This window comes from Phragmites australis, chromosome 6, assembly GCF_958298935.1.
Source record: "Phragmites australis chromosome 6, lpPhrAust1.1, whole genome shotgun sequence".
Taxonomy (NCBI): Eukaryota; Viridiplantae; Streptophyta; class Magnoliopsida; order Poales; family Poaceae; genus Phragmites; species Phragmites australis.
Window position 1 is genome coordinate 655,067 of NC_084926.1, and position 16,424 is coordinate 671,490.

At 46.2% G+C, this 16,424-nt stretch overlaps 3 protein-coding genes across 11 annotated transcripts; 2 read left to right on the forward strand and 1 right to left on the reverse strand.

Annotated features, from left to right (window-relative positions):
- The first annotated feature begins 1,655 nt into the window (after nt 1-1,655).
- Nucleotides 1,656-5,157, forward strand: LOC133920892 (probable E3 ubiquitin-protein ligase RHB1A). Of its 2 annotated transcripts, XM_062365498.1 has the most exons (6): nt 1,664-1,842; nt 2,708-2,850; nt 3,442-3,616; nt 3,689-3,823; nt 4,437-4,546; nt 4,792-5,157. In XM_062365498.1, the coding sequence occupies exons 2-6, from the start codon at nt 2,785-2,787 to the stop codon at nt 4,819-4,821; spliced, it is 516 nt and encodes a 171-aa protein (XP_062221482.1). In that variant the 5' UTR covers nt 1,664-1,842; nt 2,708-2,784; the 3' UTR covers nt 4,822-5,157. The 2 variants fall into 2 exon arrangements, with proteins under 2 accessions (XP_062221483.1, XP_062221482.1); XM_062365499.1 differs by lacking the exon at nt 4,792-5,157 and having other exon boundaries at nt 1,656-1,842; nt 4,399-4,535.
- Nucleotides 5,158-8,160: 3,003 nt separating this feature from the next.
- On the forward strand, nt 8,161-10,093 carry LOC133920893 (calmodulin-binding receptor-like cytoplasmic kinase 2). Its single transcript, XM_062365502.1, has 4 exons — nt 8,161-8,531; nt 8,650-8,882; nt 8,977-9,145; nt 9,246-10,093. Exons 1-4 carry the CDS (start codon nt 8,234-8,236, stop codon nt 9,902-9,904), a joined length of 1,359 nt encoding a protein of 452 aa, XP_062221486.1. The 5' UTR covers nt 8,161-8,233; the 3' UTR covers nt 9,905-10,093.
- A 1,584-nt stretch (nt 10,094-11,677) lies between these two features.
- Nucleotides 11,678-15,940, reverse strand: LOC133920894 (ethylene receptor 3-like). Of its 8 annotated transcripts, none has more exons than XM_062365509.1 (6): nt 15,670-15,940; nt 15,487-15,570; nt 15,211-15,275; nt 14,954-15,051; nt 13,059-14,859; nt 11,680-12,790 (listed from the first exon to the last, which is right to left on the reverse strand). In XM_062365509.1, the coding sequence occupies exons 5-6, from the start codon at nt 14,835-14,837 to the stop codon at nt 12,269-12,271; spliced, it is 2,301 nt and encodes a 766-aa protein (XP_062221493.1). In that variant the 5' UTR covers nt 14,838-14,859; nt 14,954-15,051; nt 15,211-15,275; nt 15,487-15,570; nt 15,670-15,940; the 3' UTR covers nt 11,680-12,268. The 8 variants fall into 8 exon arrangements, with proteins under 8 accessions (XP_062221494.1, XP_062221492.1, XP_062221493.1 ...); XM_062365505.1 differs by having other exon boundaries at nt 14,954-15,115; XM_062365507.1 differs by having other exon boundaries at nt 15,211-15,304.
- Nucleotides 15,941-16,424: the final 484 nt, after the last annotated feature.

Below are 16,424 nucleotides of genomic sequence, written 5' to 3' on the forward strand. Positions count from 1 at the left end.
TCTCTCACTAATTAAGCCCAACGGCTTAATTAGAACCTTGACCCGCGCCCTGATCGGGGGCGTCCAGCCTATTATGGCTGGTGGGCCCCCGTCGCCAGCGCTATAAAAAGAGGTGGGGGCCGGGGCGCTCGGTACGAGGTTCACCGCGCCGCTAGTCACCCCACCGACACCTAAACCCTAACCGATCTAGAGGAGGGGGGCGCTGTGCCGACGGGAAGCTTCACCTGGCCCTCTGCGTCACGCCCTGGACTACGTGCGCCTACGTCACCATCGTCGGACGCCGGCGAGCCCTTCTGCCCCGACCGTCGCTGCCCTAGCGCAGAGCTCCACCGACGAAGCAGAGATGGCGGGTTCTAGCAACCTTACTCCAACCACTGGAGTCTCAGGTATGAACCCATCCATCTCCCCTCTCTCTCCCTTCTACTCTCGGTAGTGCGGTCATCAGATTGTTGAAGATGAACATCACATGTTCTAACAAAGGTATCATGTGCTTATTCTATGTACTTGTTTCTAAACATCTTGCAGACATGTAATTTGGAATTCGCTATTGTCACGCGTAGAAAATGGATACCTGTATGTTAGAATTTCTAACAAGTGATCACTCGAATGTGTTATCCGGTTCGATTGGAGCACACAGATTTCGCTTAAAGTGACGCCTTCATTCAACAGCTTATTCTGTGATTCAGGCTTGTACCACCTTACTATTACATATGCTCTAATACATAATGTAATTAGATTCTCCTCTAAGAACGTAATCTAATTACGTTTTCAATTGTCAGAAGATATGATTTCTGTAATACTTTTCTATTATAATATGATGGAAAAAACAATAGTAAAATAATTCAAGGTATTGCACACGCACAGGTATTAAGGTAATCTATTTTGTTCATCCAGATAGCACAGTTTATCTACCATGACATCACTATTAGGTTAAAAAAGTCAAAGCCACATCGGCTTTGTTAGCATCACAAAGACCAACCAGCTTGTGAGGCAAAAGGGCAACAAAAACTGACGACTTGAAGTTGACAGCCTCATCATGATTTCCCTTTAAGTAAGAGAGCTCCACTATTAACGAACTGACTAGTTCCACGTGTCCTGTCCTTTGGTATCTTAAGGTCTATTTAGTAAAGTTTTCAGAGCAGTTTTTCAGTTAAAATTAGAAAGAGTTCTGCCAAACAACAGCTTTTATCTTTTAGCTTTCTGAGTAGAATCCGTGAAAATGATTATCTGAAATAAACTAAAAACTGAGGGAGCTAAAAAAATAACTTCACCAGATTCACTTCGCACATAAAATCAGTTCATCGCTATAGTTTATTTTAGAGAATCAATTTTAGCTATAGAATCAATTTCTCAGATAATCACTCTACACAAATTTTTTAAGGAGATCTTTACCTAGTAGACTCTTAATAATTTCCATTCCGCTCTCACTATGCCTGTTCAAATGTCGATCAAACTTTAAAAAGCGCAATAAAAAACCGGTAGGTCTAAACCTGGCCTGAGCCCGATATGAGGCTGCCACTACGGGTGTGTTTTAAAGCCCGAGCTCCCACGGAGGAGAGAGAAGAAACAAACGAAAAGTTATTCCTTTTTCCCCCGAAAAAGAAAAGGCAAAGTGCAAGTCCCCATAAATAAACGTAAGTCCACAGGCAGAGAGGGGGGAAAGTTTCTTATAGAAAAAAGTTAGACGGGCGGTCTTATAGAAAAACCCCTGCAAATTCCTCGTATCCACGAGCACCATCTCGGAGAGGAGAGAGGTGGGCACCAGGGAGCCCAAGAGCTCACGACTCCCGAGGCGATCGAGGGAGCGCCGCGTTCCTGCTTCCCTTCCGTAATTCGTCCTCGGTACCAACTAATATCGTGCTTCCGGTTCGATTCTGGGCTGTTCAGTGCTAATTACTCACTAGTTCTTGGTTAATTTCTGGGATGATTTTGGTTACAGCATCTCTTGCTTGGTCCTGTAGATCGCTGCACAAAATCTTCTCCCCGTAGTGGCGATTGATTCGAACATGATCGTATTCAGCTTTTCTTTTGGGTTTCGGGTAGATATTTCGTCCAATTCTGGAGTGGTTTTGGCACTAGTAAAATTAGTCAGAGGGGCTGCTGAGTGCTGCTGACTTTGGAAGGTTTCTTGGATTGTTACCGAGTCTGTTGGGAAGTTTGATTCTTTGGTTGTTTTAATGGTCTTAAGATATCTCCAATCAGGAAACTGTGAAGTCCCAAAGGGATAGAAATCACGTAAGTAATGATGCCAGCCGTCACAGCATAATCAATTTAAGGATTGCAGTGTTTTATGTCAACTTAATGTAAATAAATCTGGGTTTTGTACAATTACTGGTTAATTCTTGTTTGTAGGAATTTTGCTAAAATTTCATCGGAGGTTCAGATCCTATGCGATCGCGAAAAGTTCCTCTGTATCACGGGACCTAATGGCGTCCCCACCGTTTATTGCCGTTCCTACTTCTGAATTATAGCTCAACTGGACCGCAGTTTAACGGGGAAAACCTGAATCCTGATACCCATTACAGTTAGCTTTCAAGAATATCTTAGCGACTACCTCTTAGATATTGCTGTATATTAAGCTTTCTGCACACTAAGTTTGGTTGTGTGTTAGTACCTTCTGTATCATCCTGCATACATGTGCATCATTTTCTATTTACCGCATGATTTCCTATCCTTCTTGCATAAACATAGGGCTGCTTCTTTGTAGGGCTATGGACGACAGAACTTTGGTTTTTTAACGACAGCTAGAGGATAGTTTGGAGTAAGCTTTTCATTCAGGATATAATGGGTGGTTGCTGCTGTTGTTCATCAAGGACATCGGAATCAGATACAGCACCAGTTCATGTTTATGTATGTAGGACCTTCTTTGAGTTCAGAGTGTTCTCTTTATGTATGCCATAATGCATTACCGAACAACACAAACTTACTGTTGGGGTGGCATCTACCATCTGTCATACTTTTCATGTCAAAAGACCCAGCTCAATTCTCAGCAAGTATTCTCGTCGCCCTTGTAATTAACTGCAATGATAATCTGGTTGCTACCATGCTCGCACGTATTTTTATTCTAGTTGCTGTATGCAATGTATTATGCTCATTAAATGTTCTGACGTGTGTGCAAGCCCCAGATTTTACTTGTGTCTCACTTGTACATTCTAACAATATCATGATGCTAGAAGTTTAACAGCTATACTGCAGTTTTTTGTGCAAGAGGAGGAATTGTTTTACTTTTAATGTGAATCTCCCAACTGTCGTTTTTAGTCCTTGATGATTTGGCTATACAAACTCTAAAAAAATTAACATGTTTTTTAGTGTAGCTTATGTGATGGTCATATTTTTCTTAAAAAAAAGATCATTGCTGAATCATAAGCTGACTCAGCGTTAGCTTCGTGTTTGCATCTAGTCTTTCCTGTTGTTAAATTAACTTTCTCTTGCATTATTCAGCATCAACAAAATCTAGAGGAGCGCGAACCATTGTCTTCAGCCTTTGATGGATCATCTCCAGCTTCTGCTATAGTTGCAGTTGACACAAATCTTGATACATCCACTCCTGACACTTATCAAGCACCACCTGCACCTTTGCCTTACAATGCTGGCTTGACAGTTGCAGAAAATCCTGGTAAATTTTGAGTGACGATAATTAACCTCTCATGTTACAGATGGAAGCTTAGAATTTCAGATTCATGTGCAGATTTGGAGAAGTCAGACATTAAGAGCAAAACTGATGAGCAGCAGTCTCTGAAGGTGGATGAGTTTGAGTCATGCAAAAAAGGTGCCCCTGAGGATAACCCTGATGAGGAGGATGTTTGTCCAATCTGTCTTGAAGGTTTTGTTTCTCTTGATCATGGGACCGTCGACTCTTTATATTGACAGGATTAGGACTGAAATATTGCTACTTGTTAAATACTATCTTTACTTGCTTGACTGTGGACTTGTGGAACTTGATGCACATGTTTTCGCTACCTTTACACTAGGCCTGCTATTTTCTTGTTATCAGGCTAAGAGTTTTTTGGATGTTGGTGCTCCTTTCAGTTGAAACATAACTATTCTTAATTCTCATCTGCATATATGCATTCAGTTGGATGAGGCATGAAGCAAAACTGCATTTCTGAGATAACTGCTGGTGCCGTGATTTTTCGCCCGAATTAGGTGTTATATGTATGAATTCTTTATTCATGTGTATGAATTTTCTGCATATATGATGGGCCTGAGTATTTCACTAGTTGGTAGATGCATACATAATGGAACCCATGCAAATGACCTTTTACCTGTTGAAGCATCTTTGTGCATTTTGTTGACTGTTGTACATTGTTAGCTATAATTGCTGAGGTGAATGGTACTCGACTATTTTTTTTTATTGATGCATCAATTGATAATATAAATCTAAGTTTGCTGAACTAGGAGATTCCTGTGATAAACTTTATTTGTCCTTCCACCAGAATATGATGACGAGAATCCCTGTTCTATAACCAAATGTGAGCATCACTTCCATCTCTGTTGCATACTTCAATGGATGGAGAGAAGTGACACATGCCCAGTATGTGACCAGGTTAGCACACCAAAGACAATTTATTTCAGTCAAAATACATTGCTAATGCAGCACATGGAAGTTATTCTGTTGTCATTTCCTGTATATATATATATTTTTGTTTTTTATCCATGATGGTCTGCTGTTGATGACTGTGCTGTTGATCTAAGGCCCCCCTCTATTCTATTTGCAAATATCAGATTTTCTGTATTAAGGCAAGTATGGTGTCGTTTTGTTTTCTGAAAGCTTCGTATACTATCTTGCAGATAACTCTGATAGATGAGATGTACGAATAGCATTGTTGATTGTGGACGGTGGTGGATCATTTCTTGGTGCCCGTGTCTGTTGAGTTGGCTTGATGCTCGGCTTTTTTTGGTGGGGAAGTACAACCAGCAACTTACTCTGCACTTTAAACTAGTCTGGTCTGGTGGAAATGGATTGAATTTTGGAAAAATATTTATAGAAGGAAATTACATAGAATGTGTTAAAATCATCTCTGTCCTGTATGTTTTGTGGCGAGCCTTGGCTGTTTATGGCAGCTGGAGGATTACAGAAGTCCTTGATCGCAGTATGTGTATGTGTATCCGCTGCTGGTTATTTAGTTCAAAGTTAAAACCCTGAAGTTTGCTCCCTATTTTTCTTTTGGTTCTTCTGAATTTGTGGTGTATGTTGGGTTTTTTTTAATCCAGTTAGCTCCGTGTAGATCATCACATATTTGGTAGGTGATAGGGTAAGACTGATTCTAGTTTAAGGTTCGTTTGTACAATCCAAAAAGGTGACAGGGAAAAACTGATTCTAGTATATGGTTCATTTGAGAAATCTGTGCGAGCTTCTCCTGTTATCCTTCGTCCATTCTGATTAGTCTGGAAAATTCAATTCTTCTCCTGTTCTTGGTTTCTTTTTGCTAATGTCTCCAAAGTGACACATGGCAGATAGTCTCATTTTGTCCCGGTTTCGCTGTTTTAAAGCGTGTTTTCTGTTCACGCTACACGCTTCTTGTTGAAACATGCGGCGCCGGGTGGGCATAGGTTGATCCGCTGGAGATGTATCGATTTTAGGCCTTTAGCTAATGTAGCATTCGTTGACTAGATGACAAGTGGAACTATCTATCTGGATGTGGTTGAGAAATACTATAAATCTATCGATGTTATTGTTGCGTGTATGCACTTTTGTTTGAATAGGTCAGGCTACGAATACGACTGTTCTCTGTTATAAAATCACAAGAATACAATATACAGCAGCTGCTGCAATATGATCTGCAGGCGGTTGAGAATTAAGAAGAAGATTACGGGGCTGTTTGGTTTGTGTCACTAGCGTGCCAAGTCAAAACTTTGGTCACGACCAAAATCAGGGCATGGTCAAAATTTTAGTGAAGTAGAGTTATTTGGATTGCAACAAGTCAAAAGATCTAAAATGTTGCCAAGTCTAACTAGTGACTATGACACGTAGGTCTCATATGATGCTAAAAATTTTATCACTAGAACATAGCTAATATCAGTCTTGTTTTGTTGATTAAATTGCAAGGAATACAATAATTCAAACGGGCTACAAATTAAAATCACAGTTTGAGAGAGATATTCATTTGAAGACTATGCTTCAACCATTAATGTGTTTTAGCGTGTGCTATGCTCTGCTGCAACTGTCCTTGCATGGGATTTGGCTGCCCATGGGCAGCTGGGGCGAGCAAATCCAGCGTCCAAATCTGGAGTTTTTTTATTTTTATATTTTTTAACATAAAAATTTATTTAAATATATCTCGAATAAAAAGATTTACGAAAATAGATGTCTACCGCCCTCTCATAGGACCATTAGATCCTTACCGTCCACTGAGGACAGTAAGCAGCCCAAAACTTTTACCGTCATCTCATGGGCGGGCAGGCCTTACAGCAGCGGTAGCCCCTGTGCATGAACTAATCCGCGGTGAACATTAATCCTAAGTTAAATTTCTTCTCCTATTTTTATGTTCAAAAAAATGATGTTTTGTTGCTCCAAAAATTCTAAATTTTTTGCACGTGTTCCATAATTCATGTGCAATCCATTTTAATTGAATTCACCCAAAAATCCTGTGTATAATTTAAACTAAAATTCTCCAAAAAAGACTACTTTTATAAATTCTAGCAATTGTTAGTACCTCAAATAAATTTCTAAAAATCTGGTGAAATTCATTAATATTCTTCTTATGTGATGTGATAATTTCTAAAATTATTTTCAACCCTAGATTATGTGGTAAAAAAGTGGGTTCCTTTGTAATGCCCTATTTATATGTAATTTTATAATTTCATGTGATATTCTTCTTTTAACTTAATTTGAATTCAAACATATATAAACCTAGTGCTAAAAATAATTTTAGAAAGTATCACATCATATAAGAAAAATATTAGTGAATTTTTTTAGATTTTTGGGAATTTATTTGAGGCCCTAACAATGGCTATAAGTTATAAAAGTAGTCTTTTTTGAGAATTTTAGTTTAAATTTTACATAGTATTTTTACGTAAATCTAATTAAAATGAGTTGCACATGGATTATGGAACACGTACAATTTTTTTTAGAATTTTAGAGCAACAGAACATCACTATTCTAAACAGAAATTGAACTTTAAAGTACTGTTCACTGTAGATTACTGTTTATACACTACCGCCCCTTCGGGTCCACCCGCCCTCGTGAAAGGGGCGTTAAGAGTTTGTGGCTGCGGGGGATGGCAAGGGCTTAACCGCTCCATGAGAGGACGGTAGGCACCTATTTTCGTAAATCTTTTCATCCGTGATATATTTAAATAATTTTTTATGTTAGAAAATATATAAAAAAAAACTCTCCAAATCTTGCCAGCAGTAGGAACCGGCCTGCTGGGCGTGCTAAAATTTTTATGGGCCTATCAAATTTTAGCTTAGAATGAAATGTTAGCCAAATTTCATGGATATAGCCAATTTTTAGCTTGTCACTCTACTGTCATGAACCAAACCGTTAAAGATCATCTCTAACCATATTCTCTTCATTTCGTTTCCTTCCCGATTCCCTTTCCCGTTCTCATTCCCTTTATTTTCTCTCATCTCCAACAGCTACCCCTCGAGGGGAATCGCGAAGGGAAAGTAGAGAGAATCCCGTTCTGAAGAGAATGACCCTGAGAATCCCGTCGTGACAGGAACCGTGAAGGAAAACTGTTGGAGCGCTGAAGGGAACGAAAATCCCGTCGTGAAGGGATTTTGGTCCCTAAAGGAAAACCGTTGAAGATGATCTTAGTAGCACTGCGATGTACAGGACAATATGTTAGTCGTCAACCCCTCTGTGTCATGTTTGAAAAACAAGAAAGAAAGAAAGAAACACTACTCCGGCACTTGACGATGGAATTTTCCAATAAAATGACTTTGCTATGATTGGTTGGTAGCACCACCACCACCTCTGCTCCAATGTACATACCATACAGGTACAGGTCGCGCGTCAGTCCGCAACGACGAAGAGGTCAGTCTACTCTCTACTGCCTCATCGAATTCCGAACGAGCTGGTCAGCTCAAGAACTCTTCCACTCTCTCGCCATCGTTAGCCAGGTCCAGGTCACCACACTGTCAGTGGGCCCCGGGACAGCTCCGGCGCCACCTGCGCTGTCCGGCCTTGGCCCTTGGACACCGTCGCGCCTCGATCTTGAACAATTATATAACGTAGCAGCAGCGCATCGCGACACGCGAGTGCCGATTCCGGCCGGCGAAGTGGAGCATGGCCGGACGCGACCGCCGCGGGAGCCTGGCCTCGTCGTCGTCGTCGTCTGGGAGGCGCACGCCGGAGCACGAGCGGTGGGCGTGGAGCCCCGCGTGGTCGCGCCCGCTCTCCGAGGGCGGAGGACGTAGCAGCAGGGCAGCCTCGGTGAGGTCCCTGTTCAGGTCCATCGGGATCTGGTTCAGCTCGCTCTCCACGTCGTCCACTACATCGGCCTCGGCCTCCAGCTCCAGGAAGAAGAAGAGCAAGGAGGAGGCCGCGCCGGCGCAGGCGGATGACGCGATCAAGAAGCCACCTTGTAAGTCTTCCTTGATGTTAATTGATCAAGCAACCACTTCTGCTGTATCCACTTGTATGGGAAACGAATTAGCTTCGGCTTAATAATCAGTTCCTCTTAATTATTCGATCCATCCAAGTGGCGGGACACACCGGGAGGCCGCCCATCCGGGGGCTGTACAGCAGCAGCGGGCACCGGAACGGTAGAGCGTGGCGGCAGTCGTTCCAAAGCTCGGTGTTCACAATGGAGGAGATCCTGACCGCCACCAAAAACTTCTCCCCGGCGCTAAAGATCGGCCAGGGCGGCTTCGGCGCCGTCTACAAGGGCGTCCTCCCCGACGGCACGGTCGTTGCCGTCAAGCGCGCCAAGATGGTCAGTCTCTTTCCTTTCTTCAATTCTTTCTGGCTCCTACGGGGTCTCTTGCTCTGACATCTGAATCATCTCGCGAATTGGACGGGGATCGCAGCGGATGCAGAACCCTCACGTGGACGTGGAGTTCCGGAGCGAGGTGAAGATCATGGCGCGCATCGAGCACCAGAGCCTGGTGCGCTTCTACGGCTACATGGTGTGCGGCGAGGAGCGGATCGTCGTCATCGAGTACGTCCCCAACGGCACCCTCCGAGAGCACCTCGACAGTAAGCATCATCGATCCCTTCCTGCTTAAATTCCATGGATGCAATGCGCAAGTTCGATAAAGCAAGCAATTGATCACAAGCGATTCAATTAACTAAGCAGGGTGTAATGGGCGGTTCTTGGACTTTGGGACGCGGCTGGACATCGCCATCGACGTCGCGCACGCGGTCACGTACCTGCACATGTACTCCGACCACCCCATCATCCACCGCGACATCAAGTCCTCCAACATCCTCCTCACCGACTCTCTGCGCGCCAAGGTGGCCGACTTCGGCTTCGCGCGGCTCGGCGCCGGCGAGGCCACGCACGTCACCACGCAGGTGAAGGGCACGGCGGGGTACCTGGACCCGGAGTACCTCAAGACGTGCCAGCTCACGGACCGCAGCGACGTCTACTCCTTCGGCGTGCTCCTCGTGGAGCTCGCCTCCGCGCGCCGCCCCATCGAGGCCAAGCGCGAGATGAAGGAGCGCCTCACCGCGCGCTGGGCCATGAGCAGGTTCATCGACGGCAGCGCTGCAGACGTGCTGGACCCGCACCTCGCGCGCACGATCGCGGCCGAGCGGGCGCTGGAGATGCTGCTGGAGCTCGTGTTCCGGTGCATGGGACCCATCAGGCAGGACAGACCCGCCATGAGCGAGTGCTGCAGAGCGCTCTGGGCCATCAGGAAGAAATACAGGGAAATGCTCGCGGCCGAAGTCACGTCCCAGTTCTCCGACCGAGCCACCGGCGCCGACAGGAGCGGCGACCTCTGGAGGATCTGATCCAACTAGACACCTGTCTCCCATACTTGCACTGATCATTCAAAGGCCATGCGTCCAGCTAATTGTTAACTTATTTGGTTTGGCATTGACTTTGCTGTAGATATAAATGAAACTTCATTTTATTTCACTTTTGATCATCGGGTGCTAGCGCGTGGGACTCTGTCTATGTGATTGTTGTTGTTTCCTTTATTCTTCTTCTCTTTTTGGGTTGGTAATAGAGTTACTGCTGCTATTATTTTTGAACTCTTTTTATAGTTGTTTTGTTTTATTTTCTCATATACGTATCTTTGTATTAAATAAGAATAAATAAGTTTAAAATACACAACATCCTTTACTGGACAGTGGGACGAGAAATAAAAAGAGGGACCTATTACAAGATAACAACAACAACCAGAAGCACCGAGAAAGCTTTAAGGTCCGTTTGTAGTAGTGAGTCAATTCTTAAATGTTTTTACTTGCAATATTGGTTACAAAACATATTTGCTTAATTTATCTACTAACTAGTTATACCCATGGGCATATGCAAACACTGAATCTAAAACAAGTTCAGCTGTTGCAGGTCCAACACATCCTTGAAACGACATGGAGATTTAAGCACGACCGCCGTGCCGACGTCCGACCGAGCTGGCTATGGCTGATCGAAACAAGCGAGACCTCCGCCGCAGATTAGCATCGGTCGGCCCTAATTACTGCTACGACTACGAGCAACTGGAACCTACCATGATGCGGAGGGTCCTGTGCGCGGCGGAGTCGCCGCCTTGTACCGGAAGAGGTCGGTGGCGGATCGGAGGGAGGCCGGACGGCGCCAATCTCCTCGCCGCTGGCGCGCGCGCGGCAGCTACATTGCTTTCTAGCATGCTTAAGAGATCTGTTACATTGCTTTCGATGTACAGCAGCAGCCTCGGGTGTCTTCGATTCCCTCGCCGCCTTCATCGTCACGCCGGATTTGCACCTCTGTTGCCACGGCCTGTTCATGGTGTACCTTGATGCGCAGGGTTCTGGGCGCGGCGGCATGGCGTTCTACAGGAAGAAGATGGCAGCGGGTCCAACAGCGAGCGTGAGCGGCCTTCTCCTCTCCCTCCTCACCGCTGCCGCGCGCGTCGCGGCGACTACCAAGCCGAGGCCGCCGGTCCTGTGGAGGGCGCGGGAGCTCTTCTCGACCAGAGGCCGAGGCCCTGGGCCTGGGTCAATCGCGGCCGCACAGATCAGATCCAACGGACCCAAGAGATCCCAGGTTGACCGGTATCTCGTTTACCGACCCCCGGCGAGGTTCGCTTTTTCCAATGGAGATCGCTGAAGCTCTTTCATCGCTGCTTCTGCCTCTCTGCATCTCTGCTTCTGTACGTTTCCTCAATCCATGGATCGATTTCGGCACAGTCCATGGATTTCCTTTACAGAGAAAAGAATGATGAGGCCATGTGGTGAGCCGTTGAGGCCAGGGAATAATAGATTATAAAGGGCATGCGTGCATGCAGGCAGGCAGATTTCTCGCCCGCTGATAGGATGTGCAGCTGCTCTACTTGTAATCCTGATGGGATGTGCAGGCTGTTTTCATTAATAATCTGTGTGCTTGATCTAATCCATCTCTATGCGAGACTGTCTACCTGAACCTCAAGTAAATGATGTGTCATGCGATGCGAGCTCCAACCACATGTTAGCAATTGTAGATACAGAATAGTTTGAGGAATAATCCATCACCCCTGGCACACTGTTCCCATGGAAACCCATGCACTACTAGCGCCGGCAACAAGTAGTAGCCCAACCAAACATTTCTGAAATCTCAACACAATAAATTCTTTTGGGTTCTTTTTTCGCGCATGCAGTCCAATATGCATGGCTGAGATCAATAATTTGCTCAACAGGGGATAAATACATCATTCTAGAGAATTTCTGTTTCCCGCATTGGATTGGGTATGTAATTCCCCACTTCCTACATACAATTTTGCAAAAAAAATTCTCACTCTTTTCTCCATCAATTCCTTACAACCAGGTCAGCTAAGTTACAAAACTTCAGTCTTATTGCCAGTTCTGATCATTACATAGTATTACCTAGGTGGCTATGAAGAATTTTAAGTGTTAGAAACACTTTCAAGTGCACTTCCCATCTACTGACGATGGCACATTGTCATCACCTTTGCACCAGTATTTACTGACGATAATCTCCAGTAAGCGTGCAATACTACAGCACACCAGAAATCCTCAATAGCCACTGTGTTATCGGCACCAGCATGGCCTTTTCGAGCAATCATCTTCTGTTATGCTGGACAGTGAGCTCGTATTCATCGTCAGTCACAGCAATGCCAGATTTCACCACTTCAGTGTTCAGAGCTCTCGACAAGAAGGCGAAAAAGAAACCTGCAAACATCATATTTTCTGAAGAATTCGTGTGAGCTCTTCCTTTACTTCATGCAGAACAAGCGGCTTCTTCAGGATGCCGTTGATCCCTAACTGAGCACACTTATACCAGACATTTTGCTCCGATGTCATGGCCATGACCAAAGGCCAGTGCGTGCTCCTGTACTGCCTGATCCTTGACACAACATCCAACGGATTTGCCATCGTCATTTCGAGGTTCACCGCGATGAGCTGGAATGAGGTAGAGGGTCCGACAGAGTTCAGGAATCCTGAACCTGAAGGGACCGAGGAAACTGTGCAGCCTAGCTTCTCCAGGAGTTTCCGAGCCACGACTAGGTTGATGTCATCGTCATCGATGAGCAGAACCTTCAGACCTGATATTTGGATTGATGGCGATGGGTATTGCAGTTCAAATGATCCTCCGACGCTGGAACTTGAGAGTGATGGTTGCAGCTGGAATCTCAGGACCAGGGTCATGCTCTCCGGAAGTCCTTGGCCGTCAAGAATTGCCCAGATGTTTCCTTGCATCATCTTTTGTAAGCATAAAAAAGGCAGACAACAATATTAGCGACTGAAACACAAGTGCATTATGTACTTCTGGTCTTCTACAATCTAAACTCACAACGTGAACTGAATTTGTATTTATACATCATAAGAAAAACATGTTCCAAACAAATATTTTTAACGAACGTATGATGGTTTTTTTTTTTTTTTTTTTTTGCTTGAAGGTAGTTGACTAATTCAGGTAAAATGCGAATGGCATGAATCATGATGGGGGGAGAGACTAGTTTCGAAGTACCTGCACAAGCTTCCTGCACATGCTGAAGCTGAGCCTGAGAGCAAACCCCTCAGCACTGGGCTTCCGCAAGAACTGCACAAGCGAGCTCGATGAGTCAGCACTCCGCTGCCTCTTCACCCCAAAAACAAACTTAACCGACGAGTGCCCACCGGAGTAGCTTGGCCTCCATGGATCCCACCTCTGGCTAAGACTGTCCTCATGCACTTCATCATCGGCACGGACCTGGAAGGTGACATAGCCCGCGTCAATCCGACCAATCAGATTGCCAACCATGTGCAGCAAGACATGAAAAATCCGTCGCTCGTCGCCAATGACAAGGTCAGGCAGCGCGTTCTCGATGTGCACTGCAAAACCAAACCCCCTGAAGTCACAGAGACACCTCGCGACGCAGGCGGCGTCCCTGATCATGGAGTGCAGGTGGAATGGCTGCATCTCCAGTGGGAAGCGCTCCTGGTTGACGGCAGACATCTCCATGACATCGTTGATGAGTGTCGAGACAACGGTAGCTGTCCGCGCCATTGTATCGACGATGAGCTTCTGCTCGGGCGTTAGGCCCTCCTCCTGCACCACTGACACCAGTCCCAGGATGGAGTGGACAGGCCTCCGCATTCCCTGGCTCATGACGCGCTGGAAAGCGTCTCTAGCCTCGTTCGCCATGAGCGCGTCCCGCCTTGCCTGCAGCAGCTCGCGGTTCTGCTCAGCCAGCCTCTCGCGCATCGCCTGCGACTCCTCAAGCAGCGAGGCGTGTGAGAGTGCGACGGCCACCTGATCAGCGACCACCTCCACGATCCCCAGCTCGTGAGGTGCCCAGTTCCTGTCACTGGGCGGCACCAGCACCAGCACGGCGTAGCTTGTCTGGATCACCTCCGGCGTCCCACCTTTGAAGTCCGCAACCTTGAGCATCGGCATTCGAATGGCCGCCACCGTGCCCGTGCCCTCCTTGCCGCCACCGCTGGCCGACCCAAGAACTGAATCCGGCGGGAGCAGCTTGACACCGTCGCTGCTCTTGACCTCGACGACGTCCGCGTCGTCTGCGCTGACGACAGCTTCGCCGCCGCTACCCCGCCGGAGCTCGTGGGTGAGGCACATTGCGGACTTGTCATCGGAGGGCATCCAGACGGCGCAGTTGTTGAGCGCGAGCACCCTTGAGAGCTCGATGAGCGTGGTGTAGAGCACGGTATGGCGGTCGAGCGAGCGGCGGATCTCCCGGGTGAGCATGCGGACGTGCCAGCTCGCCTCCTCCTGCCGCTTCATGAGCACCACCTCGCGATCGAGCTCGCGGGCCTTCATCCAGAGCAGGCTCTCGCGGACCTTGACGCGCAGCAGCTGCGGGATGAGCGTTAGTAGCGTGATGGCGGTGAGAAAGGACACCAGCGCCGTCAGGAACTTGGCGGCAGTGAGAAGCAGCACGACCATGAACGGGTGGGGCTCGTAGGTGAACGCCGCCAGGAGGTGGGTGAGCCCGCACAGCACGATGAAGGCGCCGAACTGGACCAGCACCCACCGGAGCGGGAGGAGGTGGCGGAGGCCGGTGACGAAGTAGAGGAGCTCGAGGGGGATGGAGAAGTAGGCCGCCGCGATGAGCAGGTCGCTCACCTTCTGCCACCGGAAGATGTTGTCTAGGCTCCAGAACCCGCCGCCGCCGCCGTCGCAGGCGCAATGTTCGTACCCCACGTCGGCGGCGGCGGGCACGGCGGCGAGCAAAAAGAGCAGGAGCCGGCGCATGGCGATGGGGAAAGAATAGCGTCCCGATGAGCATCTGTATCTTGGCCAAAGCATCGTCTGGTCCGGTTCAGCTGCGCTGATGCAAGAACGCAAATGGATGAGCTAATTGGCCCAAGTTGCCGAGTAAAAATGTAAAAAATTGCAAATTCCGCATAAATTTGAGGTCATACCATGTGATTAGCGCAATCTATAATCTTGGCCGCATTGTAGCGTCCAAGTGGAAAAGCAAGATTAGCGCCGCTTTGGTTAGTCCGAAATGGCGGCGATTCTGACCAAGAAAAAGATCAAAACTTGACGAACTGGTCCCCAAGTCTGCAAAGCATGAGCTGTATCTGCAAAGCAAAGCAATCTAGAATCTAAAACCACTTCGATTTCAAAACATTCTCAGAATTAGTCCCCAAGTCTGGAGCTTTCTTTCTGAACTTACCGGGAAAGATCAAAACTTTAGCTGCCTCTGCAGCATTGGGACGCAGGAATTAGAACCACCAGAACCTACTCAATCAGCGTAGGTTCCAAGTGAACTATTAAGATTAGAATTCGATGGATTAAGTTCGAATTGGACGCTATTATATATGACAAAAGTTGGGGGGATTGGGCTATCTCTGCAGCATTTCTATCCTTCAAAACCGGAGAAAATGTCGCAAATCCCACCAAATTCGAAACTGCAAACATCAAAACAGGCTAAGAGAAAGATTTGAAATACCTATAGGGGCTCGGTTCAGCACTTGTTCTTGCGCGGAATGGTGATCCTTGAGATATTTGATACCAGGAAGGGCGCCATCCGGATCTGCAGGAAACAATAGGCAACAGATTGCCTTGATTAGTGGAATGAAAAAAGAGATTAAGATAAACCGACGATCAGCTGGAGACTTGTGCTCCGACCAACCTGGCGACCCACGAGGAACATAGGCTACTGGAAGTGGAAGGCCTAGGCCAAGAGGAGGAAGAGGAGATGTCTGAGAGAGCAAGGGGAAGCATTGCCTAGTCGTCCAAGAAACCGAAGCATTCGGGTGCAAGTGGGAAAACAGGAAGGATCTGGTGGAGATTTTCCACCAATTAATCAGATGAGCGCTTTGCTTACTTGGACTGATCACTGCAACTGCCGAGAGAGAGAGAAGAGAACCCCACAAACCAGCGTACCCTTTTCACAAACAGAAGACCAGAGGTATCACGCCGACTTCAAGTAGAATGCTCAAATACACGTTTGGATAGGTTTTTTCTGAATTTTCTGTAAGAAAACCATTTAAGTGGTTGGTTTTTCATGGGTTTTAGTGATTTTTTTCTGAATTTTCTGTAAGAAAAAGTCAAAAACCATTTAAGTGGTTGGTTTTTCATGGTTTTTTTAGTGATTTTTGGTTAACTAAGGAAACAGATATGGCTGGAATAAACTAGAATTTAAGAAACAGGTTGGAAGAATCTTTTTTTGATTTTTAATACACTGAGAAGCTAAAAATTTATCATAAAAATCAAATACCAAAATTTAACATATACAATCGCTAACTCAGCTAATCAGAAACTTTAAAGCTATAATATATACAAACGGGTACTTAGAAGAGGTGCTGAGAGAAAAAAAATCTCACTACACTAACACCCATGTTTAAAGGGAGTGCAAAATGTTTATTTAAGTATCGTTATTACTAA

What these genes read in the sequence shown, in the direction of transcription:
- LOC133920892 (XM_062365498.1), top strand. Translation starts at nt 2,785, where the DNA reads ATGGGTGGTTGCTGCTGTTGTTCATCAAGGACATCGGAATCAGATACA. An exon ending in CAGCACCAGTTCATGTTTAT is followed by an intron (nt 2,851 to 3,441) that starts GTATGTAGGACC and finishes TGCATTATTCAG; the next exon opens with CATCAACAAAATCTAGAGGA. An exon ending in TTGTCCAATCTGTCTTGAAG is followed by an intron (nt 3,824 to 4,436) that starts GTTTTGTTTCTC and finishes TCCTTCCACCAG; the next exon opens with AATATGATGACGAGAATCCC.
- LOC133920894 (XM_062365510.1), bottom strand. Translation starts at nt 14,837, where the DNA reads ATGCTTTGGCCAAGATACAGATGCTCATCGGGACGCTATTCTTTCCCC. An exon ending in TGTGCAGGAAGCTTGTGCAG is followed by an intron (nt 12,791 to 13,058) that starts GTACTTCGAAAC and finishes TGCTTACAAAAG; the next exon opens with ATGATGCAAGGAAACATCTG.
- LOC133920893 (XM_062365502.1), top strand. Translation starts at nt 8,234, where the DNA reads ATGGCCGGACGCGACCGCCGCGGGAGCCTGGCCTCGTCGTCGTCGTCG. An exon ending in CCGTCAAGCGCGCCAAGATG is followed by an intron (nt 8,883 to 8,976) that starts GTCAGTCTCTTT and finishes CGGGGATCGCAG; the next exon opens with CGGATGCAGAACCCTCACGT. An exon ending in CCTCCGAGAGCACCTCGACA is followed by an intron (nt 9,146 to 9,245) that starts GTAAGCATCATC and finishes TTAACTAAGCAG; the next exon opens with GGTGTAATGGGCGGTTCTTG.